The following is a 25619-nucleotide window of genomic DNA, read 5'->3' on the forward strand; positions in this document are numbered from 1 at the left end:
TTGCAAAATTAAAAGCTTTGTGAGAGAATGCTTGAGCAAAATGAAGCGAAGTTAATGCTGAAAATTTTAGAGAGAGTATTGATTATCTATTTAGTGTAGATTATTTGTATATGAGGGCCAACAATAATTCTAACAAATAATCATGTAAGATAATTATTTTAAACTTTAAGCATATCAGATAATTAAGGACTTATTTTATTCATAAAGTATAATTTTTTTTCATAAAAATACGTTAGTTAGTTTCCAAAATCTTCAAAAAGCAGCTAAATAATCTCTTTTTTCTCCAATTACCTAACTTTGTGCTAAAAAAGTCTTCTTTTTCCTCCAATTACTCCAACTTAAAGCTAAACTGGAAGTAAAATTGGGTGTTCAACAAAAACAAACATATATATATAAATGAAAAATGATCTCAAATTTAAAAATTATGATTCTTTGTCAAACGTACCTACAATAATCGTCTCTTGCGCAGTACGATAAGTACAATCGTCGGTGATAACCATTCAAGCTCCACTTTATATATATATATATAATTCCATTTTTTCCTATTTTGCCTGTCCGCTGCTATTAATATTACTATTTGCCAACTTGCCAGAACCCGCGTAAAATACCAGTCAAAATTCAACCCCTCTTTTCCCCTTCAATCTCTCTTCCAAATTCCCAAAATCCTCCAATTTTAATCAGAACCTTTAGTGTACGAGCCTGCCTTTTCCAGGAGCTAATTAGTGCACGAGCCTTTTATTTTTTGGCAATCTTGTTTACCATGTATCGTTCGTCGAGTACTACGAGAGTATCCGAAGAGTTCTTTTTCAATTCCTCTCCGAGCATCAAATCATCAATTTCTAGTACTGGAAGTGAAGAGTTGCCGACGTTTAATCCCCAATCTCACATTGCTAAAAAGGAAAGAAATCGACTCAGATCGGCTGAAAATGCTATTCATCTTATCCCCTTAGTATTGGTGCTTTCAGCTATTGTTTTGTGGGTTTTTTCTAGCCCTGGTAATTTTTACTAAAATACCCTCAAAATCTTACCTAGTATTTGTTGTTTTCATTTAGCTGAATGTGTTAAGAGTTTTTTTTTTTTTTAAAATGATGTGTAGATTTGGTTTTATTCATGTATAGTTGAATTGTTGCTGAGAAAGAGGCTTGACGTAACTGGTAAAGTTGTTGTCATACAGGGAATCAGATTATTATGGTTTTGAGCTGTGGAAACAGCCTTTCCCATAAATGTAAATTTTAAGCTGTGTGCAATAGATACTTGTGGCTGGGCCTTTTTCCAGATTTCGTGTATAACGGGAGCTTAGTGCACCGTGCTACCTTTTTATTTGAATTATTGGTGACCCATTTAGATATACTTTGGTTTTTGACTTTGTAATGTATGCAAATTTGGAGTATTGGATCATGTGGAAATTGATGTTGAATTTGTAAATGATATTTTTTTTGTACTTCTTGAGTTTGACTTTGTTTAAAGTTGCTGGTAAAGTTGTTGTCATGTGACCACCGGGAGGTCACGGATTCAAGCCGTGAAAATAGTCTCTTGCAGAAATGTAGGGTAAAGCTGCGCATAATAGATCTTTTTGGTTCGTCCATTCCCTGGGGTCCAGCACATAGCGAGAGATTTCGTGCATCGGACTGACTTTTTTTTTTCAGTTGATTTTTTGCTGACTCATTTGGATATACTTTGGGTTTTGATGTTATAATGTTTGCAAAGGTGGAGCATTGAATCATATGAGATGGAAAGTTGGGTGTTGAATTTGTAAATGGAACTTGTGATACTAATTTGAGTTGACTTTGTTTAAAGTTGGATTCATCAATAGGATTTGGAAAAAAGATAAATGCTACCTTTTGATGCTTTCTTTCCCTGTTGCTAATCCTTTTCCTAAAAGTGATTGGAAAGAATCAGATCTTTTGCTTGTGGAAAGATAATAAGACTCACATTTTTCTTGTAGTTTATTTTTGTACTTTTGTTGCGTTCTTTTCTGGACTGCTTTTCCTTGAGCTGAGTTCTATCAGAAACAGCCTCCTTGCCTCTCAGGTAGGGGTAAGGTTTGTATGCACTCTTCACCCCTCTTTGTGAAATTACAATATTTCTTTCCTTTTTTAGTAGTAGCAGGTACTTTTTGGCATATAAATGGACTTTCATTTATGTAGTTCTCTATGCCTGTATTTAAGATGAAGTTGGAGCTTAGTAGATAGGCAATACTGTTGCTCAAAACTTCTGTATGGTCAGTAAATGATCATGAAAATCACGTGGAATGATTATACATATTGAAATTGACAACTAGCTGGGTAATAATCGCCATTATCATACGTTGTTCACTTAAGAAATTTTGATATTGAACTATTAAGACCAATCTGTTTGAAAACTTGGCAGAATAACTTGCTGTCAACAAACGTGTCTGTGATATTAGTCTTGATAATTTAGCTGCCACGTGCAGTGAACAATTCATTGTTGTTTGTTTTTGTAGTATTGGTACTTAGGCAACGCAAAATGATTTTTCTTTCTCTCCAAATTGTGGTTGGGTTGAAGGAGTTCATTATACGTCCATGCTATTTGTATTCTAGTAGTTTCCTCTTTTCTCCTTTTTGGCGGGCGCGTCAAGTTTTTTTCTTTTATCTTCATCAAGTGAGTCTATTCTTTTATAGCACGTTTTGTATTCCGTACTTCTAGTTGAGTTATCTCTAATTTTTCCCAGTTTTATTGGGCTGTAAAATGTTAATGTTATCTGCGCCACCAGTATGCTGAATGTGAAAAAATAGCTTTTTACTATCACTTTGCTGTTAAGACATATTTCTATCCCGCACAGTTAATTTGGTGAATAAAGCTGATTCAATTGTTGCCAGACTCAACATTGCTGTGAATCAACCTGAAATCCACGAAGGCAGTTCAAAGAGAAGTTTCACATCAAAGCTCGAGTCAGAGGACATCAATGCAACTGATGACTCCATAGATCAAGAAAATAACGAATCGGATGGATGACAAAGTGAAGTTCCATTGCTCTTGTAGAATAGACACCATCAATCTTGGTTCATACTTTATACGTATGTTAAATTAGTGAACTGTATACAACATATATAGGCGACATCCCATTAGCAGCTTTTGGGAAAGGTTTAAAACTGTCCCAAAGCACCAAGTGTTATGATGAAAGGTTTTCCATTAAGATTGGTTGTATGCTGAAGCATGTTCCGACTTCTGATGCGGAAGCATAAACACTGCTATTAGAAAATTCGTTGTTAAGAATTTAATGACAATACAAGATATCTTTTTGCTTTGAAATACATTCTCTATATTGCTATTTTTGTATGCTGCTAAGAAAACATACATTCTGTCTATTGCAATTCGATGGAAAATTTTATTAGCAAGCTATTATCAAATTCTTAAGTTCTCCCCAAAAACTAACGTCTGTCTCTTTTACTTTGCTCAAATTCATAATTGGCATGTCTCGTCATTGTTCTGGGCTTCAGCTTAGACATAAGGATATTTCTAACAGAACATATCAATTTATTCTCAGACTGCAGCAGTGCTCCCACACGATTTGCCATTACTGTTAATGGAAAGACACGGCTCCATCTTTCACTTCCATATGCTTTGAATGCATCCTCTACAGAAATATGCTTGGACTTCATTGCTTCCGCTAGCTTTTCTGTCAAAACTATTGAATCCTCCAACGCACAACAAGCACCCTGACCAATGTTGGGTGTCATTGGATGCCATGCATCTCCAAGAAGCACCGTCTTTCCACAAAAAGGCGGAGGACTTATTAGGGGCCAAAGCCATCTGTCGTAAAGGGGATTTTTGGTTAATGTATCGTCTGCTGTAAGATTAATCAGGTTTAACATGTCCGCGATCGGCCAATCTCTAATGAGCTCTTTAGCTTCTTTTCTCAAAATTGATGGATCTGTGATTCTTGGACCTGCCAAGAGATGCAAAAGTTAGAAGGATGTAAACAGAAAGTTCCAGCCAAAGAAGTGAGTCTCTGTTGTTCTATACCAAATAGAACAAGAGTTGGAAGTCTATCATACGCACATGAGGAATCGTGACTCCTCATCAATGAGGTTAAAGTTCAGATAGTCAACCAACTAGGCTACCGCAATTATTACATTTTAGTGGTTAGCACATTTGGTCCAAAGACAAGTACCTTAACATTAGTGCAGAGATGAAGAACGAGACGTGATAGCTTTAGTAAAGCATGTACCTGGAGATGAGCTGTTGCACATGACAAACCAATAGACCTTGGTTTTAGAAGCAGGAACAAATCCAGCACGTAATCCTCTTCCGTAAGTGTAGTGTACTTTTGGTTCATATGGCTGTCCTTCAGGAAAATATCCCAGGCCTCGAAAGGCGATATGCCCTGCATACTTAGGCTGTCGAAATCCCATCCACGTAGCCATTGGTGACCAGACACCATCACAAGCGATCACTACCTATGGAGAGCGTTAAAGATATTAACGAAGCAAATAAAAACACACCCCATCTACAGCTCAAACTTTTAGACGAAATAGTCACACCATATTCAATATGGTATCAGAACATTCAATAAATAAAGAATGTTCACGTGCTTGCGAGGGAAAAAGAATCAGGATCACACGCGAGAGATTGGAGTTGCAGATTTACCTCAGCAGATAAACGAGTTCCATCTTGAAGTTGCAATAAGGTATTACTAGCATTTTCACTTTGTTCAATCTTTGACAACTTTGAGGAAAATGAGATAGCATCTGGTGGTAGCTTACTTGCTAGTGTTTCCAGTAAGACTCTCCTCTCCACCACCCTTAGTTCTTGGCTGCACCATTAATTTCATATGGGATCAGTCAAAGGGTAAAGTCCTACGTCGCTCAGGCTCTCAAAAATGTCATCGGGTACGTGTCAGATTCTCCAAAAGAAGAGTATTTTTGGAGAATCCAACACGGGTGCGACATCGGAAGTTAAGAGTCAGCACAATTACCTTTTGTCCTCATCTTTGAACCCAAAGGAGTTTAACACCCTTCCATCATCTAATTTAAATTCTATCCTGCAAAAGTAGATGACATCAACAAAATTCAGGGGTAATCAGGACCAAAAATAGTTTAGATGTGTACTGAATAAAACACGTCAAGTTTAAGAGCGTCTCAATGTATTCAAAGTCAACATCGAGGAACTTCAAAGCAGAGTCCGTGGTGGAGTCAGAATTTTTTACCAAGGAGATTTATGCTCGTTTAAAACGTACCCTTGAATTTCAAGAAACTTATCCCTAAGTTGATCACCAACTCCAATAGCATCAAGTGCCTTCCATCCATTTTTAGAAAGTGTAATTGAGCTTCCTTCAGTTCTCAATGACTCAGCTTGCTCAAGAACCAAGCTTCTAATACCAAACCTAAAAACAACAACAATTCAAAATCATTAAAACTCACCTTTCAAAAAGAACAATCATTTTTGAAAATGGAAATTTATTTTTCTCTTTGTCCCAAATCATGTAGCATAGTTTGAATTTCGAGAGACAAACAGTTTAATTTTGACCATGAACTCGGTCATGAAATTTTAAACTTATTGAAATAAAATTAACATGTTTGCAAACTACATAAAAAATACTACAAGTCAAATTAACTTTAGGAGCACAAATATTCAAAAGATATATGAGGGTTCAAGAAATACTTGTTTGAATCTCGAAATCTGAAAGGTGCCACATAAATTGAGAACGCATAGAGTGTAAGCTAAGTTTGTGAAAATCTTAACCTCTGAAGTGAAACAGCAGAAGCAAGGCCAGCAATTCCTGCCCCAACTATTACAATATTTTCTTTTCTAGCATCACTAGACATATATCTATAACCTCCAACTCTAGGAATTAAATATACACTTCTTTGTAAATAATTAGTAGATAAATTAGAGGAAGAAAGAGATTTGGCATGCTTTAGAATTGAAGAGATTAAAGCCATGATCATTTACTTGGATACAAGAAAGAGTTGAGACTTTAGAGAGGGAAAACAAATTTAAGAGGGTATATGTTTGTTTATGGGGAGATTAATTGTGGAGATATAAAGAGTGAGTGAAAATCCATCAATGGGTGTTTAGAGAATTCATATATGAGGGGATCTCAATTTTTATTAGTAGTTCCTTACAAAAATATATTTTTAAATTTGAAGATGTTTTAATTTGACTTTTCATTTACACCAAGAGTTTATAATCACAAACTATACCATGTCTGTAGGTCAATCTTCTAAACTCACTTATTTTGGTAATAAGGAGTTTGTACTTTACCGACAAATTTTAAAAGTACATTTTTGTAGCATTTCATAGTTAACCAACCTTTTAAAAAATATTTTTCTCAAATTCTTTTTAAAAAAGTTTATCCCAAAAAACATTATTCTTTTAGCTTCTCAAAAAATAACTTTTATTTTTTCCTCAAAACACTTATTCCTCTCCCCAAAGTTTAGTCATACAGCTCACTTTTTAAAAATAGGCACCTTTATTTTTTAAAATAAAAAGAACAATTCTGGGATAAAATAAGTTCGGTCAAACATGATACAAGTTTTAAGGAGTACTATTTTATTTTTTATATTCCGTGTCAATCAAGTATTATCATATAAAAATTATAAATCGAAACAAATCTCGAACGCATGAAAATATTACAAAACTCTTCGCACGTCACTTACAGAGGCGGAAGTAGAGTATTTCTTAAAGGCTTAGAAGGACCCAATAACATTTGCTTAGATCTTACATCAGTATTACAGAATTTAATAATATATATATTTATATAAATATATATTACTTCCTTCATTTTGAAATAAGTGAATTATTGTGGTATTTATTGATGTTTCAAAATAAGTGAATTATTGAATATTTTTCCAAAATTACTCTTATAATTTGACAATCAATTAATTTTCAAAAAGATATTAAAGGTCAACTTTTATTTTTTAAAGGGTAAAAATGAAAAGTTGTGTTAAATTTATATCTTTATTGCTTTTTTCTTAATTTGTGTGTCAAAATTCAACAATTCATTTATTATGAAATAGAGAAAGTATTAATTATATAATCACCAATTTAGTAATTATAACGAGCTAGTATTTAATAGTAATCATAAAATTTATAGTATTTTGTGAGAATAAATTAGAACTCGGACCAAAATAAGTCACAAATAAAAAGTGATCAAAATAGGTCACTTATTTAAAAAGTTGTCAAAATAGGCTAAATGTAATAAATTATTATGTTTTCCACATTTTTCTTAATGTTCAACAAAATTTGTAAAACGTAATAATTTATTACGTTTTTCAGAAAAAAAATAAAATAAAAAGTAGTGTGCTATCACATCACAAACTACAAACAATGTTTATAAGTTGTAATAGATTATTATAACTTACACCTTTGTATCCACCCACATCACATCAACTTTACTTTTTTCACTTTTAAATTTAACTCATCCCACCTCACGTATAACCCTCCTATCTCACCCCACGTAGAACTCTTCCACCCCACGTATTAATCCTTTTACAAATTAGAACCTTGTTATTACAATTCAAAAATTGTAACTATTAATTACGTTTTTAGTCCAAAAAAAAATTAAAAAAATTATTACTTCGTTTCGTTAATTCAAGTACTACCTAACTCACTTTTTAAACTTTTTTTCATAAATAGTACTAAAAAGTTACTTTTTATAAATAAAAAAATGCTTAATTAAAAATTTCATTTTATAAAATCGTAGTACTTGTGTGATTATTAATTACGTTTTTAGTCTAATTTTTTTTTTTAAAATTTCAACTACGACATTTTTAATTACTCAGTCCTTGTGTATGAGTGTTCACATCAATAATTATACATTCAACTGACAAATTTAAAAAAAAAATGTAATTTTTCAGTACGTTTTTGTAAAATAAAATTTTTTAATTAAACACTTTTTTATTTATAAAAAGTAACTTTTTAATATTATTTATAAAAAATAAAAATAAAAAGTAGGTTAGGTAGTACTTGAATTATTAAAACGAAGCAATAATTTTTTTAAAAATTTTTGTTGGACTAAAAACGTAATTAATAATTACGTACAATTTTTGAATTGTAATAACAGAGTTCTAATTTATAAAAGTATTAATATGAGGGGTGGAAGGATTCTACGTGGGGTGGAGTGGGAGGGTTATACGTGAGATGGGGCGGGTTAAATTTAAAAGTGAAAAAAGTAAAGATGATGTGATGTGGGTAGGTATAAAGGTGTAAGTTGTAATAATTTATTACAACTTACAAATATTTTTTGTCGTTTGTAATAAATTACTATGTTTTACAAACACTGTTTGTAAAACGTAATAAATTATTACAAACTATATTATTTGACATAAAAAAAAAGTGAAAAACGTAATAATTTATTATATTTAATTTATTTTAATAATTTTTTAAATAGATAACCTATTTTGATATTTTTTTTATTTTATGGCTTATTTTGATTTCAAATTCAATAAATTATATATAGGTTTTATTATTATTTCATGAAAATAAAAAAAATATTTTTAATAGACCTTCCGCGGAGCAACTGTTTGCAACAAGAAAAGTCTTGGACACGACAATAATAACTCCAAAGACTTGTCTGTTGAAACTTCGCCGTAAGAGCTAGCCGTCGTTTTGACTTGTCAAAACTGTCCACTCAATAAAATAAAAAAAGCAGCCCCGCTATACATGGGTTCGAAAAATAATTGGATTATAATGATATATTGTAAGTAATTTTATTTTATACTTTTTCCATTTTATAATAAATTAATTATTGTATTTTGATATATATATATATTAAGAAAAAAAATAAAGGCATAAATTTAGTATATTTTTCCATTTTTACTCTCTTCTAAAAGTAAAGACACATGATACATTACTCCCACTGCATATTTATTAAAGAGTAAATTCGGAAAAAAAAATTTAACATTTATCTTGAATTGTGAACCGTTCACTTATTTTGAAACATAAAAAATATTTCAACAATTCACTTATTATAAAACGGAGAGAGTACTATTTATATAAGAGACTATTTTACACCATATAAATTATATGCTATGTGGGAAAATTCAAAAGGGTTCGGACCACAAGAATTACTGTACGCAATCTTATCTTATATTTCTGCAAGAAGCTATTTCCAAAAAATCAAATGATAATGAATTTATCGATTACTGTAAGGCTTCCCTTCGTTTATCCAACAAAAATCACTATTAAAAAGTATGCAAAAACAGTAATTTATAGCTATGGAAAAAGGTTAAAAGGTCAAACCGATCGATGGGATCTTAAACTTATCCTGCAAATTCACTTAGACCCTTAAACTAAGGCTTGTACCTATCAGGCTCCTCAAGTGCTAAAATTGATACCTATCAGACACAAAATGCTGAGTTGACAAGAAGAGTGTGTTACACACACACTCTCCTTGAGCGCGTGAATAGTAGATTAAATAATATTTTACTTTTTTTTAATTTAAAAACTTATACTTAAATTATTTTATTAATATAATTTTTAATTAATAATATTTTTTTATTTTTTATTTTTAAAAAGAGCCTCACCTCCTTCCCCCCGCCCGTGTCTTCTTCTACAACAACAAGAAACCATTGAAGATGGAGACTTCTTAAGCAACAAGAAACCATTGAAATGGAGAAATTTATTTTAAACTTCAAAATGGAGAAACACTCTTACCAATAAAATAAACAACTCTATTAACAACAACAAAATCACTAATCAATCTTCACCATTGTCAACAATATCAAAGATGTGAAAAAAAAATTATTTCTTTTTTTACAAAATCAGTTAAAGAAATCTTTTTTTCATTTATTAATGGAGTTGTTAATGGAGTTGTTGATTTAACAATAGTTATGTGTGTGTGTAAATGACGGGGGAGGGGTGAGTGAAGAAGACGATTGTGTGTGTGTGTGTTGCTGACTGAAGCAACAAGAAACCATTACTGACTGTTAAAGACGATTGGGGAGGGGGTGTGTGAAGAAGACAACTGGGTGGGTGGGTTTTTTTTTTCTTTTTTTTTTTAAATTTCTTTTTAATAATCAATTTTTTATTTTTTAAATAATTTTATAATTATTTTTTAATAATTTGGATTCTCAATACAAATTTTATTTTTATTTTTAATTTTTTTTTATAATTTTTTTGAATAATCGTTTTTTCTTTTAAATAATTTTATAATTATTTTTTAATAATTTGGATCTTCAATGCCATTTTTTATTTTTATTTTTTAAAAAAATTATAATTTCTTTTGAATAATCAGTTTTTTATTTTTATTTTTTAAATAATTTTATAATTATTTTTTAATAATTTGGATCCTCAATGCCATTTTTTATTTTCATTTTTAAAAAAATTCTAATTTTTTAAAAAATATTTTTATAATTATTTTTTAATAATTTCTTTTTTTATTTTATAATTTCTTTTTAATAATCAATTTTTTATTTTTATTTTTTAAATAATTTTTTAATTATTTTTAATATATTGAACCCACAATGCCACGTGTGATCTTCCAATTGGCATTTTTTGCCATGTCATCGCGTGTGTGCAACACACACTTGAGCCTTTAGCTGATTGAAAAAAAAATGCCCAATTGGAACAAAATTCGGGAGGGGAGGTTAGGGGTCTGATAGGTACAGACCTTAGTTTAGGAGTCTAATGGGTTTGGCCAGGTTCAAAATATACCCAAATTTTAATGTAATTTGTTACAACACATCCCTACTTTGTAGGGGTCCTATGACACTTCAGAACTATTTATTAGTGTATTTTAGTAGCGTTTATAAGCTAATAAATATATAAAGTTATTAATAAAAATAAATAAAAGAGTTTAGTGCAAATAAATGTCAGTAAAATATACTAATAAATAGTCTAAGGGGTCATAATAAACTAATAAATAGTTTAGAGGGATCATAAAATCTCACAACGTTTATACGTATTATAAAAAATTTCATCAAAGTTTAAATATATATTAGACCATTTTTCCTAATTCTTTTTAGCATAAATTAGCAATAAATTATCAAAATGCTTTATTAGCTATGGACAAGCGGGCGGCAAATTTTATTGATAATTTTAGGTTTATGTGGTGATATAGTCCTAATGTGAATTTTAATTAATGGGAATCGGAAAAGTACGAAAAGCTAATTGCTATGTAGATGATAGATTCCCTTTAATTTAATTGAAAATTCAATATTTAAAGGTCAAAAAGTAAGAGTAGGGACTTTTCATGTGTTTCAACTAATCAAATAAAAAGATTATGTTGAGTGATTTTGATTTAATTTTTATGGATTTAATGATTGTTGATTGTTTTTTAAATTTTATGTTTAGTCCACCAAGTATTCATAGAATTTTTAAAAGTTTTAGAAAAGTAAATGACATTTTTAAGTATATTTTATTATTAGAAAGACATAGATATAATTTTTTTTAATAATTTAAGTGAAAAGTTTATCATATAGAGTGTGTTTGGTATGATGGAAAATATTATTCATGAAAAATATTTTCATATAAAATAAGTTGGTGTTTTACTTATTTTTATGTTGATTGCTGAGTGGAAAATATTTTTCAAAAAATATTTTAAAGTGTTTGGTTGGTGAATAGAAAATATATTTTTTCCACCTAAATTTTAACTTTACATGAGCGTGTGACTCTCTAATTTAAAATATAATATATTTTCTAAATATAATATTTGACTACACATTTTTTATCATTCGATTAGTTTGTATGAGATGTGACATGAACAATTATACATTCATCTAACCAAATTTAGAAAATAGTAAAAAAAAATTATTACGTATTAATTAAATAAATTTATAATTACGTATTTTAAATTTTTTAATTTATTAAAAAGTAACTTCTTAATACGATTTATGAAAAAAAAAAATTCAAAAAGAGTGAGTTAGGTGGTACTTCATTTGACAAAATGGAGCAATAACTTTTTTTTAAAATTTTTTTGGCAAGAAATGTAATAAAAAGTTATAAATTACAAAATTTAAAAAGTTTTAATCTAGTATATTTTAAAAAAAAACTCAGTGTACTATCACATCATTTCTTTACGTCAAATCATGTAAACGTAATAAATTATTACGTTTTACAAAAAAAATTGTAAACGTAATAAACTATTATGTTTTATAAAAAAGTTTTGTAAAACGTAATAAATTATTACTACGTTTTACTAAGGTTTTTTTACTGTACACATCCGCTATCAAACCGTCAAAAAAAGGAATAAACGTAATAAATTATTACGTTTAGTCTATTTTGGTAACTTATTAAATAGGTGATCTATTTTGATCACTTTATTCATATTTTGATTCGAAGTTTCTTTACTAAATTTATTTTAAAATTCTTGTATTAAATCGATGAAAAATTAATTTTAGAAAAATATTTGTCAGGATACAGTATTGTATCCTTGAATTTTTAAATGTCTCAAAAAGATACGTACGCCACATTCTCAATCGAGATAATAATAAATAAATAAATTTTAAATGTGTTTAAACTTATCTAATGTTAAAGGTGTGTTTAGTCTATTATAAATTAATAATAATTTTTACCTATTCAAAATGCTATCTATTAAAATTAAGCAATATTCATTTTAATTGATTAATTCATCTAATAAATAATTATTAATGACAATGAATAATAATAATAAAATAATTAAATAAACAACTAACTAACTAAATAAATAAATATAAAACTACCCAGTTTTATTTATTTTTATAAAAAATAAGAAATTATTACTTCTCTGTTTTTCTGTTTTCTCTCCGTTTTCTACTCTTTCCCTCTCTCTGACATATATGTATATCAGTATATGTGGTGTGCGTTAATAGCGGTTTCTCACCGGATTTTGAGAAAAAGGTGGTCGGCCGGTGAATCTGGGAGAGGAGTTCCGACGGAATTTGACCAGTTTGACTGACTCCGGCGGTGGCAATGGCAGTGACAGTTGGCGGTAAATCTGGTCAAAAAATTAAAGAAAAAGGTTGAATTTGGTTGTTGGCGGCACTGTTGATTAGTCGGAGATGGAAAAGGGGAAGGGAAATTTGGTTGGCGGCAAATTTGGAAGGGTGGTTTTCAGCAATTTTGTTGATTTTCCAACGATTTTGTGGTGATTTCGTTGATATGGGTGCGCCAAAAAGCTTCGTTATGAGGGAAGGTAGATTTTTTGATGGCAGATCCAACAGGCTTCCGGCGAGATTTAGAATTTTCCGACAATTTCTTGACGGAAAAATGAACTTTTCATTTTATTTTTTCATTCTTTCTCTCTGTTATTTCTTCTACTCTTGTGTCTCTGTTTCTCCCCTTTATTGATTTTTCACTGTTTCTTCTCTGTTTTCGTCTATTATTAGCTCACTGTATGTTTTGTAACAATGTGAAATAATTTTTATTCATTAGTGTTAAGAGAAAATGGAATATACATGGGTTAAAAAAAAGAGTTTCTATTCATTATAATATGTTGGTGTGGGTATTGTGGTCTGTGTATTGTGTGAAACAGTATGAGTGTGAATGATGTGTGCATTAGTTTACGCAACCATTTTTTCTTTCTTTCTGTTTAAACCAGATAATATTTAACGCACAATATTTAAATTCTTAACATATTTACTCAACAAATATATAAATATTCGTTAAATTTTCATGTGATCAAATATACATACTAACAGTACATTAAACTATTCAAATATTTTCACTCATATTTTTTCAAAGCAAATTTACAATAATAGAATTGGATCAAAAATAGAACTTGTATTCCAACTTAGTTGAATACGGAAGCAAGACGTTATCATAGGAAACTCGAACGGAATTCAAATTCGACTTGATTCACTTTTTTCTCTTTTTAATTTTCTTCTCTGTGTTTGATTTTGAGTGTTGTTTTCTTCTCACTTTTTATATGATTTCTCTCTGTATCTTTTTTAGTCTGATTTTTTCTCTTCATATTTTTTCTGTCTCTGTTTGATTTGTCTGATACAGTGTATGTAGATGGAAAATGTACGTAGGATGGGGATTTGGAGAGTTATATGTTGATGGGGGGAGAGGTTGAGAGAAGTTAGAAATAGATAGAGTGGGTAGTTGGGTTAAGATAATTATTCAATTTTTTTTAATGAATAATAATAATAGTAATAAAAGAATTATAATTAATTAATTTTTATATTTAAGAAAATATGATAAAAGTTTATAAATAGCCATAAATAAATATAATTAAGGTAGTATTAAAACTATTGCTTATTTATTAAAATTTTAAAATAAAAATATATTTTTGAAATTTTTGTATTGTTATTTTTAAAAATAAAAATAAAATAAAATATTCCAAAATTAAATTTATTTATTTATTTATTTATTTATAACTAAAATTTATACAAAAAAATGAAACAAGACTTAAAATAATATCGGATTGATATAAATATTTAATATAGATAAATAAATTAAAATTCGAGGAGGATCAAAAATCACATGTCTACATTTTACCTCCCTTTGTGTGGAATCTAGAAGAGTTTTCATACAAAGAAGCAGACAAGATATGATTTTTGATCCTCCGATTATTCAAAAGTTAAGGATAAAATATTTTTTTAAAAAAAAAAGATGTGACCAAGTCCTGATTTTGAACCTCCTACCTATCTCGAGTTATAAGGAGATCAGGTCACGTGTAGTTCAAAGGTAAAAAGGTGATAGAAAGAGTTAAAGTTCGAGTGAGGTTCCATCAAGTTTTCGGTTCACGACTTCTGTTTTTTACATTCAAATGACTAACAAAAATAAAAAATACAAATGAAAGATACAATTTCTCGAATCTTGATTTGAATCTTCATGACTTGAACTTGAAAATTCACCCTATTCTTCAAGAGGGCTCCTGGCTTGCTTTTTCTTCACCCTGTTCTTCAGGTGGGCTCTTGAACTTGCTTTTTTCTTCACCCTGTTTTGTAGGCGGGATGCTGGATTTACTTTTTCTTCACCTTGTTCTTCAGGCGGGCTGCTGAACTCACTTTTTCTTCACCTTGTTCTTCAGGCGGTCTCCTGGACTCACTGTTTCTTCATCCTGTTCTTCAAGCAGGCTCCTGACTTGTTATTTCTTCACCATGTTTTTTAGGCGGGCTCCTAAACTCAAAATAAAAGGTGAACTAGAAAAGGAAAGTCCCATTATCTCGGAGGGTCATGAACAGAAAGTAAAATCCAATAAACACGAACAAAATTTTGCCCCAGTTTGTACTAGAAAATTTTGTGAGTGTCATTAGATCACAACTTTTGAAAATTACAGTAAAGAAGGTGAATCAAGACCCTGTTAAAGAAATGTGTCTCTTCAGAGTAAAACTAATGACCAAAATTAGGAAGTGCGTCTCCTAACTCATGAAGCTCAAATTACCCAGACAAGAAGGTGCATCTCCTAAGAGTTAAATGAAATTATTCAACTAAAAAGTGTGTGTTCTAGGAGTGTAGGTTCAAGTTAGGAAGTGCATCACCTAACCAAATAAAACTTAAATTACCCAGAAAAGGAAGTGCATCTCTTAGGGATTAAATGAAATGACTCAACTAGAAAGTACATCTACATCTTCTAGAAATCAAGGGGAGTGACTCGACTGAAAGATATATCTTATAGGAATCAAGAAGAATGACTCGACTAAAAGGTACATCTTATAGGAATCAAGGGTGATGACTCGACTAAAAGGTACGTCTTATAGGAATCAAGGGAATGACTCAACTAAAAGGTATGTCTTATACGAATCAAGGGAAATGAATTGACTAAAAGGTACGTCTAATAGGAATCAAAGAGAATGACTCGACTAAAAGGTACGTCTTATAGGAATCAAGAGACATGACTCAACTAAAAGATACGTCTTATGGGAATCAAGGGGAATAACTCGACTAAAAGGTACGTCTTAAAGGAATCAAGGGGAATGACTCGACTAAAATTTACGTTTTATAGGAATCAAGGGGGATAACTCGACTAAAGGGTATGTCTTAAAGGAATCAAGGGGGATGACTCGACTAAAAAGTACGTCTTATAGGAATCAAGAGGGATGACTTGACTAAAAGGTACGTCTTGTAAGAATCAAGGAGGATGACTCAACTAAAAGGTACGTCTTATAGGAATCAAGGAGAATGACTCGACTAAAAGGTACGTCTTATAGGAATCAAGGGAATGACTCAACTAAAAGGTACGTCTTATAGGAATCAAGGGGAATGACTCAACTAAAAGGTACATCTAATAGGAATCAAGGGGAATAACTCGACTAAAAGATACGTCTTCTAGGAATCAAGGTTCAATTTAAGAAGTATATCACCTAGAAATTGAAAACTGAAATATCTGGACAATGAAGTATGTCTCTGAGGGATATAGGAAGATGAATTTTTACCATAATTTGATTGTCTAATCCTTGCAGCAACATTGCTTGTTGTATTTGTAGAAATGACGCATTGCATCCCTTGATATTTATGCTTTGAAGTCCTTGATTTGAAGGTAACATGTTTTCTGTTTCATCAAAGAAAACTTGTGAGTTAAAAAACATGGTGGCAGGTTTGTAGCTTTAGCTTCCGTGGTAATCACTCTTGCTCTCATCACATTTAACCTTACTTTCAACCATTAGCATATGTCACCAACTTGCTGCATCATTGACCCAAACTCAGATTATTAGAAGTGACTCTGAAACAAACACAGTATCTCTGCTTTACCATGCTTCTCAAATAAATCCTTTGAACCTTGGTATTTTCATGAGTTCCCAGACTTATCTGTTGATATCGGCTCATAATTATGTCTCTTTCATGTGTTGGCTTTTTGTCTTGCTTTGTGCAATTGAAGAAGTTGGTAGCCAGTTTTAAAATTTTATCTCACTTGTTATGACACTGACTCGACTCAAAGATACGAGAAAAATGATGATGATAATTTTTTTAATAACTGACTTAAGAAAACAAAGATATAAAGAAGAAATAAAAGGAAAATGAATGTACCCTTTGAAACAAAGAAATGAAAAATTCATTTAAAATGACAGTCAACTCTAATGATTATGCCATGCATTTTTGGATTAAGTTGCCTGATCTTTTCATTCAAATTTTCCACCAATTGTTATTGAGTTAATGACCCTGAAACTGAGTTGTTACTTAGGTCAATTGTACTTATAGATCCCATTCAGCTAGTGACATCTTGAAGGGTTTTCGCCAACAAGTCTTTCTCATTTTCTTTCTCTCAACTGGTAATGCCTTATGGTGTTTGTGAGGATTTTCACCAATGAAACTCTTATTCTCATTTTTTCAACTCACAATTGTCTTACGGTGCCCCTTAGGGTTTTAACCAATAAGATTCTCTCATTTCGGGCTTTACTGACTCTATCTTGATTTCAAAAAAGGGGTATAAAAAAAATAACACTAAATCTCAAATGAGGTAAACAAAGGATGTCACAATGTTTGGATAGCAGAATAAAATGCCTTCGTCAAATCAATCCTTGAAAATGCAAGTACATAACATGCAATATGAAAGTGAGAGATGAAGATCACGTATGACACTTTAACAACACTAACTTTAACTGAACATATGTGCCACTTCTTCTTTTACACATGTCAAACCTACAACTCCACCTTTGTTGTACATCACTCATATCGAATGACTCATGCTTTTGTGGAGCAGATTATCTTCTTGTTTCTCTTGAATAGGGATCTCGCACCCACTATTTGACTTAATTGAGACGTGTCTTTCAATTGATGAACAAGTTATTCTTGTGATTCTCAAAATAATTGCCTTAATTTTCAATAAGGCTTCAACATAGTCACCAAATGTCTTAACATTCTATCTATTTCTCATATATCTCTATTTTCTAACTTTAGCCCTCTAATTCAATGTTTCATGATTAAACTGGATTTTAATATCTGGCTAAAAATTCCGCTGGCATGTCATAGCACTAGAATCAACATAAAATGAATTGCATAAAAAAAGACAAACAAACAAACTTAAAATAAGACAAAACAACAAAAGACACCACATTTCATTGAAAGCAAAAATAGAAGGGTTTAAACAAAGACGACAAAGAAAGAAAACAAGATAGATTCAGAACTACAACCTTGAAATAATTCAGAAAAAAAAGAAAAACAAAACAAACTACTAAACATTCATTTCAGTGAGGAGAGGAGTGACTTTTCAATTGTTGAGCTTGACATCTTAGCCACTGATTTACATATCAACATGACTAGAGCTTTCCTTACTGTCAATGTTTTGCACCATAATTGATTTATCTTGAATCATCTTTTTAATTTCTCTTTTCAAATTCCGAGAATATTCAATACTATGACCCTGAACATCAGAATGATACGCACATCGTACATTAGGATCAAAATTTTTGGAACGCCAATTAGGAGTGTACCCAAGGAGAGGAGTGATCATGCCCTACTGTACCAATCTCTGAAATAATCTGGCATACGACTCTTCAATTGGTGTGAAACTATCTCTCGACTTCTGCCTTATTTTATTATTTGACTTGGATCGAAAATTGGGCCTAGAAGGGCTTTGGCATATTTGTGGAATTGGAGGATGACTCGGAGGAGTTGGTGCGTGCCACTGTGGGTAAGATGGGGGTTGAACATATGATTGAGCATTATATACTGTATTTGGAGGTGGGGGAATGGAGTATAATAGATTTTGGGAGTGATTATGCGGAGCTTGGGCATGAACTTAGGTTTGAGACTGAGGGTAATGACGATGTGGTCTTCTTCGACATGCACGTTGTTCAGCTACAATAGCAGCTACATCTTCCTCATTCTACTTCCCTCCAACATTTCCCGAACCTTTATTAATTTCTTGAGTAGTCGCTTTCAATGTTGCAAAACTCACAAGGTGACTAGTCTTAATTTCATTCTCTATCATCTCTCCCATTCGAAGGACCTCAATAAATGGTTTGCCTAATGCAGGTAACAAGTGTTGATAGTATATTTCATCCTGCACTTGAATAAACACCTCCACAATCTTGCTTTCTTTCATTGGCGGTTTCACCCTAGCAGCTTATTCATGCCATCTAATCGCATACTCCCTGAAATTTTCATTGTTCTTCTTCTTCATATTAGTTAGGGATTTATCATCGGGAATCAGCCCCACATTATACTGAAATTGTTACACGAATTCATTAGTCAAGTCATCCCAACTACTCCACTTGTTGATGTCCTGATCCATAAACCACTCTGAGGTTAAACTCGAAAGGCTCTCACCGAAATAAGCCATGAGTAATTCTTCTTTACCTCTGTCACCTCTTAATTGGTTACAATAATACCTCAAGTGTGCCACCGGATCACCGTGCCCTTCGTACTTGTCAAACTTTGACATTTTGAACCCTAGTGGCAAATAAACGTGAGGAAACATACGTAAATCTTTGTATGAAACACTTTTTGGTCCTCCTAATCCTTGCATATTTCTCATACTTTGCTTTAAGCTTCTTAATTTTATGGCCATATTTTCCTGTTCTTCACTTTTAACAATCTTCTCAATCACGATAGGTGAATCGTGTTGATGAGCATGATAATATGGATTTGGGGGTTTAAAATTCATTTCAGGAGGATACAATTGAGCATGACTTGGTTCACCCATATTCTTCTGTACTGTCAATTGAGGACATGCAGAAGTAAAAAGTGGGTTGTTCGTGACAGATGGATTTGGTGGGCGCATGCTAGAAGTACCAGCAACGCCAGACACATTAGCATATGGGTTGAATCCAGGTGGGTAAAATGGATCGCCAGTTTGAGTTTGAGCGAAATTTGGATCATTCGTATTAGAAAGTCTAAGGATTGAGGAAGGCGGGACTTGTCCATTCGACCAAGCTTGGTACATTTCCATTATCTGATGTTTTAATAACTTATTTTCTTCCATTGATGCTAATTCTTGTGAAATCAACTGATTTTGCTCTTCCTCACTGTCAGACCCCACACCCTCTTTGCGGGTCATCTTTCTTTTTTCTTTGAACCTTTGTTGCATGGATTGAGAAGTCAACTTAGCCACAACCAACCACCTTAATACTATTTTAATTTTGGAGAAAACTAATGTGTCAGAGTTCAATATTTTATTTTAAGACCATCGAATCCATGAAGGACTGCTTACGTATCTCATTAAAGATGAGAATCAGGTATGCGTAGTTCGTGAGATATATGTCGTACAAAATTCAGCCTCAAAACACCTAAAGGTTCAGGGCTATTAAGATTTATACATATTTTTTATTTTGAAAAAATTTAGCCTCATGATCCCTAAAAATTTTGGGCTATTAAGATATATAAAAATTGGACTTGAGGATTAGAAAAATAATTATGAAGGTAATCATACTTTCAAAATATTCCCCAATAAATTTATAAATAATTTTTCAAATGATAGGTTCGTACCCCGAAAAGGGTTTCCTACGTATCCCGCTAAACAGTGATAATCAGACTCTTGGAGTTCATGAAGACCTTAACAAACAACGTATATTTTTAATTTCTTTGAAAAATGATTGATAAATTTGAGGAAAATATACTCTCTTGCATTTACCAAGTTACCTAAATGCCGGTCAACAATCAAATGTCTTCTAAATAAATGTCAAATAGCACGTAGGATGCACATATTGGTCAATAGAGGGACACCTGTCCTAGAAAGACCCGGTCCCTGTATTGAGCCTCGCTAAGTCAAATGAACATGATGCAAATAAAGTGAAACCTAATAGGGATAACCAGATTTTGAGTTTCAGTTATACTAAGTTTAGCCTAATAGAGATAGATGTTCAGATTGGCTTATTCGAGCGGACATTCGAGTCGGAAAGGAAAAACTTGTTCGGTAGTAGTGCTACTCCGACTTCATTGTCAATCCGAACCCCGCCTAACATGTGTGACTAATAATCCTTCACCAGGTTCGTTGACACTTCGGCTATCTCAAAAAGAAGGTAGGATCCATGTGTTGCCTTCCTTCTATCCTATTTCAGAGACTCAGAGGGGGTGTGCGAGAGAAGACAATTTTAAAATATTGTTCAACAATATTAAAGCGACAAATAAGCAACAACTAGCATATTAGGCCAACAAACACAATATCAACAATAATTAAAGCAAGTATAAGTCAATATCAAAAGCTCGAATTCTAGTTAAATCCCCAGTGAAGTCGCCAGAGATGTGACACCCCTTTTTTCGCTCATGGTCGAGTCGAAGGATTTTTCCAAATAAAGTGACGGTATTGAATAGGGATTAATTTAACTTACAGAGTCGGCACTTGAAATTGAGTTACGGTGTTTCAAGTCACCTTTTAAATCCCTAATGTAAAGGAAATGACTCTTTATTTTTGGTCTACAAAAATAGAAGACCGAGTAAGGAATTTTATTGACTGAAGGAAAGGTATGAGGCACCACTTGAATCTCGTGGTTCTAGCACGGTCACTTTTATTGACTTATGTTGACTTAAACTATTATGATAAATTATGTTAAGTCTTAAATTCGCTCATTTTTTTATACTAAAACTATTTTAAAAATCTTTTATTAAATCGGTGAAAAAATAATTTTAGAAAAATATTTGCCAGGGTGCATTATTGCATCATTGAATTTTTAAATGTCTCAAAAAGATACGTACGCCGTATTCTCAATCGAGACAAGAATAAATAAATAAATAAATTTTAAACGTGCTTAAACTTGCCCAATGTTAAAGGCGTGTTTAGTCTACTATAAATTAATAATAACTTTTACCTATATTTAAAATGCTATCTATTAAAATTAAACAATATTCATTTTAAATGATTAATTAATCTAATAAATAATTATTAATGTCAATGAATAATAATAATAATAATAACAAATAAATAAACAAATAAATTAATAAATAAATATAAAACTATGCATTTTCATTAATTTTTATAAAAAATAAGAAATTATTACTTCTCTGTTTTTCTCTTTTCTCTCCGTTTTCTACTCTTTCCCTCTCTCTGACATATACGTATATCAATATATATGGTGTGCGTTAATAGTAGTTTTTCACCGAATTTTGAGAAAAGAGTGGTCGGCCTGTGAATCTGCGAGAGGAGTTCAGACGAAATTTGACTAGTTTGACTGGCTCTGACGGCGACAGTGGCTGTTGCTGACAGATCTGGTCAGAAAATTAAAAAAAAAAGGTGAATTCGGTTGTTGGCGGCACTGTTGGTATTGTTGGTTGGCTGGCAACGGCAAAGGGGAGGGGAAATTTGGTCGGCGATAAATTTGGAAAGGTCGCTTCTGGCCATTTTGTTGGTTTTTCAGCGGTTTGGTGGTGATTCCGGGGAGATAGATGCGTTGAAAAGCTTCGTTACGAGGGAAGGTGGATTTTTTTATGGAATATCTAGCAAGTTTTCGACGAGATTCAAAATTTTCCGACGATTTCTTGTCAGAAAAATGAACTTTTCATTTTATTTTTCATTCTTTCTCTCTGTTATTTCTTCTACTTTTGTGTCTCTGTTTCTCCCCTTTTTTGATTTTTCACTGTTTCTTCTTTGTTTTCGTCTATTATTAGCTCACTGTATGTGTTGTAACACTGTGAAATAATTTTCATTCATTAATGTTAAAAGAAAATGGAATATACATAGGCAAAAAAAAAAGAGTTTCTATTCATTATAATGTGTTGGTGTGGGTATTGTGGTCTGTGTATTGTGTGAAACAGTATGAGTGTGAATGATGTGTGCATCAGTTTACATAACCATTTTTCCTTTTCTTTCTGTTTAAACCAGACAGTATTTAACACACAATATTTAAATTCTTAACATATTTACTGAACAAATATATAAACATTCGTTAAATTTACAGTATAACATGTGACAATAAAAGGTTCATGTAATCAAATATACACATTAACAGTACATTAAACTATTCAAATATTTTCACTCATATTTTTCCATAACAAATTTACAATAATAGAATAGGATAAAAAATAGAACCTTTATTCCAACTTAATTGAATACGGAAGCAAGACATTATCACCAAAAACTCGAACGGAATTCAAATTCGACTTGATTCACTTTTTTCTCCTTTTGATTTCCTTCTTTGTGTTTGATTTTGAGTGTTGTTGCCTTCTAACTTTTTATCTGATTTCTCTCTGTATTTTTTTTAATCTGATTTTCTCTTCATATTTTTTTTTGTCTCTTTCTGGTTTGTCTGATATCGTTATGTAGATGCAAAATGTATGGGGACTGGGGAGTTGTATGTTGAGGGGGGGGGGGGGGGGGGGGTTGAGAGAAATTAGAATACAAGTAGAGTGGGGTAGTTAGGTTATGATAATTATTCAATTATTTTTAATAAATAAATAACAAATAATAATAATAGTAATAAAAGAATTATAATTAATTAATTTTTATATTTTAAAAATATAATAAAAGTTTATAAATAGCCTTAAATAAATATAATTAAGATAGTATTAAAACTACTGCTTATTTATTAAAATTTTAAAAGAAAAATATATTTTTGAAATTTTTGTATTGCTATTTTTAAAAATAAAAATAAAATAAAATAAAATATTCCAAAATTAAATTTATTTATATATTTATTTTTTACTAAAATTTATATAAAAAAATGATACAAGAGTTAAAATAATTTTGGATCGAGATAAATATTTTATATAGATAAATAAATTAAAATTTATGGAGGATAAAAAATCATGTGTCTACAAATATAACTGTCAAGTAGAAGAATATTTTATGCTCCTTTTATGTTGACTTGACAACCACGTCAATACAAAAGGAACATAAAAATACATTAAAATTAAAATTAAGGAGTAATAGAACTCCATAAAATTTAGACGTATCACTCGAGTTTGGGTATAATTTGAGAATTAATTGTGCCTTATCTATTAAAAGTTTTAATTTTGCTTTAGATAATAAAACAAAGTAGACAAGAAAACACCAATAATTTTTAGCCCTCGTACTTTCGGTACCAGCATGTATTTACCCACCGAGAGAATTGACTTGGAAACCATCATACCATATCCAAACAAAGACCAACAATTCTAATCCATAAACAAATATCTTTATTTTTAGTCTCTCTATGTATACTCAGAATTTTCGGAAACAATGTCAATATTTAAAAACTAAAAGATAAATTACTATAGTAATGTCATATTTTAGAAATCTTAATTCAAGTTGCATTCACATTACAAATTAATAAATGAATTCAGATAAATATTATGAATCTCATAGAACCAACCCCCAAAAAATTGATTAATGTTTTTAAAGATATTCCATCAAGAGAAAAAAAATGTAATATATAAAAAGAACTTACAATTGAAAGAGCAACACACAACATGTTTATTCTCGAAAAATCGTAAAAACTTAAGTGGATTTCCAATAAATGAGCAATTTATTCAATCTTGAAACTTTAAGATGCTTGAATTGGTATAATTTCACAGCAACATTAAAGTAATTATTGGTATGACCCTTCATTTCTCCGAATAAAACTTAAAACTTTAAAAAATTATGTTGGTACGGGAAAAAAATTGAACACGTCACAAAGATAAAATTAGGAATAAAGATATATGGAAGAGATGGTTTAGATATATAAAAAGGAGCACAAATGAGTTTATGATCGGAGATGCGAGTGAGTGACGGTGATAGGAGAAAGATAGAGGTAGATATCAAGGAAGAATCAGTATCTTCATTATAATTTTTACTTTTGTATTTATCAATTTGTTTTTTCAAGAAATTTTTTTCTTGTGTCAATAATATATTAGAAATGACCTTTTTACCTTAAACTAAATAGAGAAAAAGTCTGTGTACACCCACTCTCTCCGGATCATATGATATTTTTCTTTAAGTTATTATAATCCCTTTCAAAAATTGAGTACGCAAATATTTGCAACGCGGTCATAATATTTTATATTACTTTCTTCATTTTATATCGAGGAGATGTACTTAAATAGGAGATTATGACAATCGTGTATTAGTGGTGTTTGCCTTATTAATTGTCATGTTTTCTTCATTCTGGTACTTTCTTAAATAGGAGATTATGAAAATCGTGTATTAGTGATGCTTGTCTTATTAATTGTCATGTTTTCATCATTCTGGTACTTCCTTTTTATTTACTATTTTGATTTACTATACTTGAGTCAAAAGACTTTCGGAAACTGTCTCTCTATTCTACGAGGTAGAGATAAGATTTGCAAACATTTCATCATTTACAAACTCCATTTGTACATGGATTAGAGTAGATATGTTATTATTGAAACTCAAATTATGTGAACTCTTATCAATATTTTAAAATATGTTCTTTTATCAAATTGACATGAGAACGGTTATAACTTGCAATACTTATTATATAATTTTTGAATATTCAAATTTTGAATATATAATATTGAATTAATCTAATTCAATCTAACTTTTTTAATTAATTAAATTGACTTTAAAAAAATACACATAACAATTAATTTGGTAGAGAAAGAGTAAACGTTAGGTGCATTACATGACTGCGTATGTTATATTTTTATTTGATAAAAATATAATTAAGAGGGAAGATAAACTGATAAAGTAGTTTGGTCTGATAACCAAATATGTTAGGAAAATGATCTTTATTCAGTTTCCAGTCCAATCCTTTAATGAAAGTTAGTTGTATCAACAAACCTTCCGCGTCTCGAGCCGGGGGTCTATCGGAAACAGCCTTTCTACTTCTTTAGAGGTAGAAGTATGGATTGCGTACATCTTACCCTTCCCCGACTTCACTATGTGAAATACACTGAATTTGTTGTCGTTGTTGTAGTTGTATCAACAAACCAATCTT

The 25619-nt window shown here is 31.0% G+C and overlaps 2 protein-coding genes across 2 annotated transcripts; one reads left to right on the forward strand and one right to left on the reverse strand.

The window, feature by feature from the left end:
- The first annotated feature begins 210 nt into the window (after positions 1–210).
- Positions 211–3273, forward strand: LOC107868293. The gene is made up of 2 exons (XM_016714953.2): positions 211–995; positions 2804–3273. The coding sequence occupies exons 1-2, from the start codon at positions 761–763 to the stop codon at positions 2974–2976; spliced, it is 408 nt and encodes a 135-aa protein (XP_016570439.1). The 5' UTR covers positions 211–760; the 3' UTR covers positions 2977–3273.
- On the reverse strand, positions 3167–6176 carry LOC107868284 (monooxygenase 2). The gene is made up of 6 exons (XM_016714943.2): positions 5707–6176; positions 5201–5347; positions 4940–5005; positions 4612–4777; positions 4193–4421; positions 3167–3910 (listed from the first exon to the last, which is right to left on the reverse strand). Exons 1-6 carry the CDS (start codon positions 5910–5912, stop codon positions 3393–3395), a joined length of 1332 nt encoding a protein of 443 aa, XP_016570429.1. The 5' UTR covers positions 5913–6176; the 3' UTR covers positions 3167–3392.
- Positions 6177–25619: the final 19443 nt, after the last annotated feature.

Source organism: Capsicum annuum, chromosome 1 (genome assembly GCF_002878395.1).
Source record: "Capsicum annuum cultivar UCD-10X-F1 chromosome 1, UCD10Xv1.1, whole genome shotgun sequence".
NCBI lineage: Eukaryota > Viridiplantae > Streptophyta > Magnoliopsida > Solanales > Solanaceae > Capsicum > Capsicum annuum.

Bases quoted from the DNA above. Each gene is read 5' to 3' on its own strand.
- LOC107868284 (XM_016714943.2), bottom strand. From the start codon at position 5,912: ATGATCATGGCTTTAATCTCTTCAATTCTAAAGCATGCCAAATCTCTT. The intron at 5,348-5,706 runs GTTAAGATTTTC...TGTTGTTTTTAG, and splicing joins TCTGCTGTTTCACTTCAGAG to GTTTGGTATTAGAAGCTTGG. The intron at 4,778-4,939 runs GTAATTGTGCTG...TTAATGGTGCAG, and splicing joins TTCAAAGATGAGGACAAAAG to CCAAGAACTAAGGGTGGTGG.
- LOC107868293 (XM_016714953.2), top strand. From the start codon at position 761: ATGTATCGTTCGTCGAGTACTACGAGAGTATCCGAAGAGTTCTTTTTC. The intron at 996-2,803 runs GTAATTTTTACT...TATCCCGCACAG, and splicing joins GTGGGTTTTTTCTAGCCCTG to TTAATTTGGTGAATAAAGCT.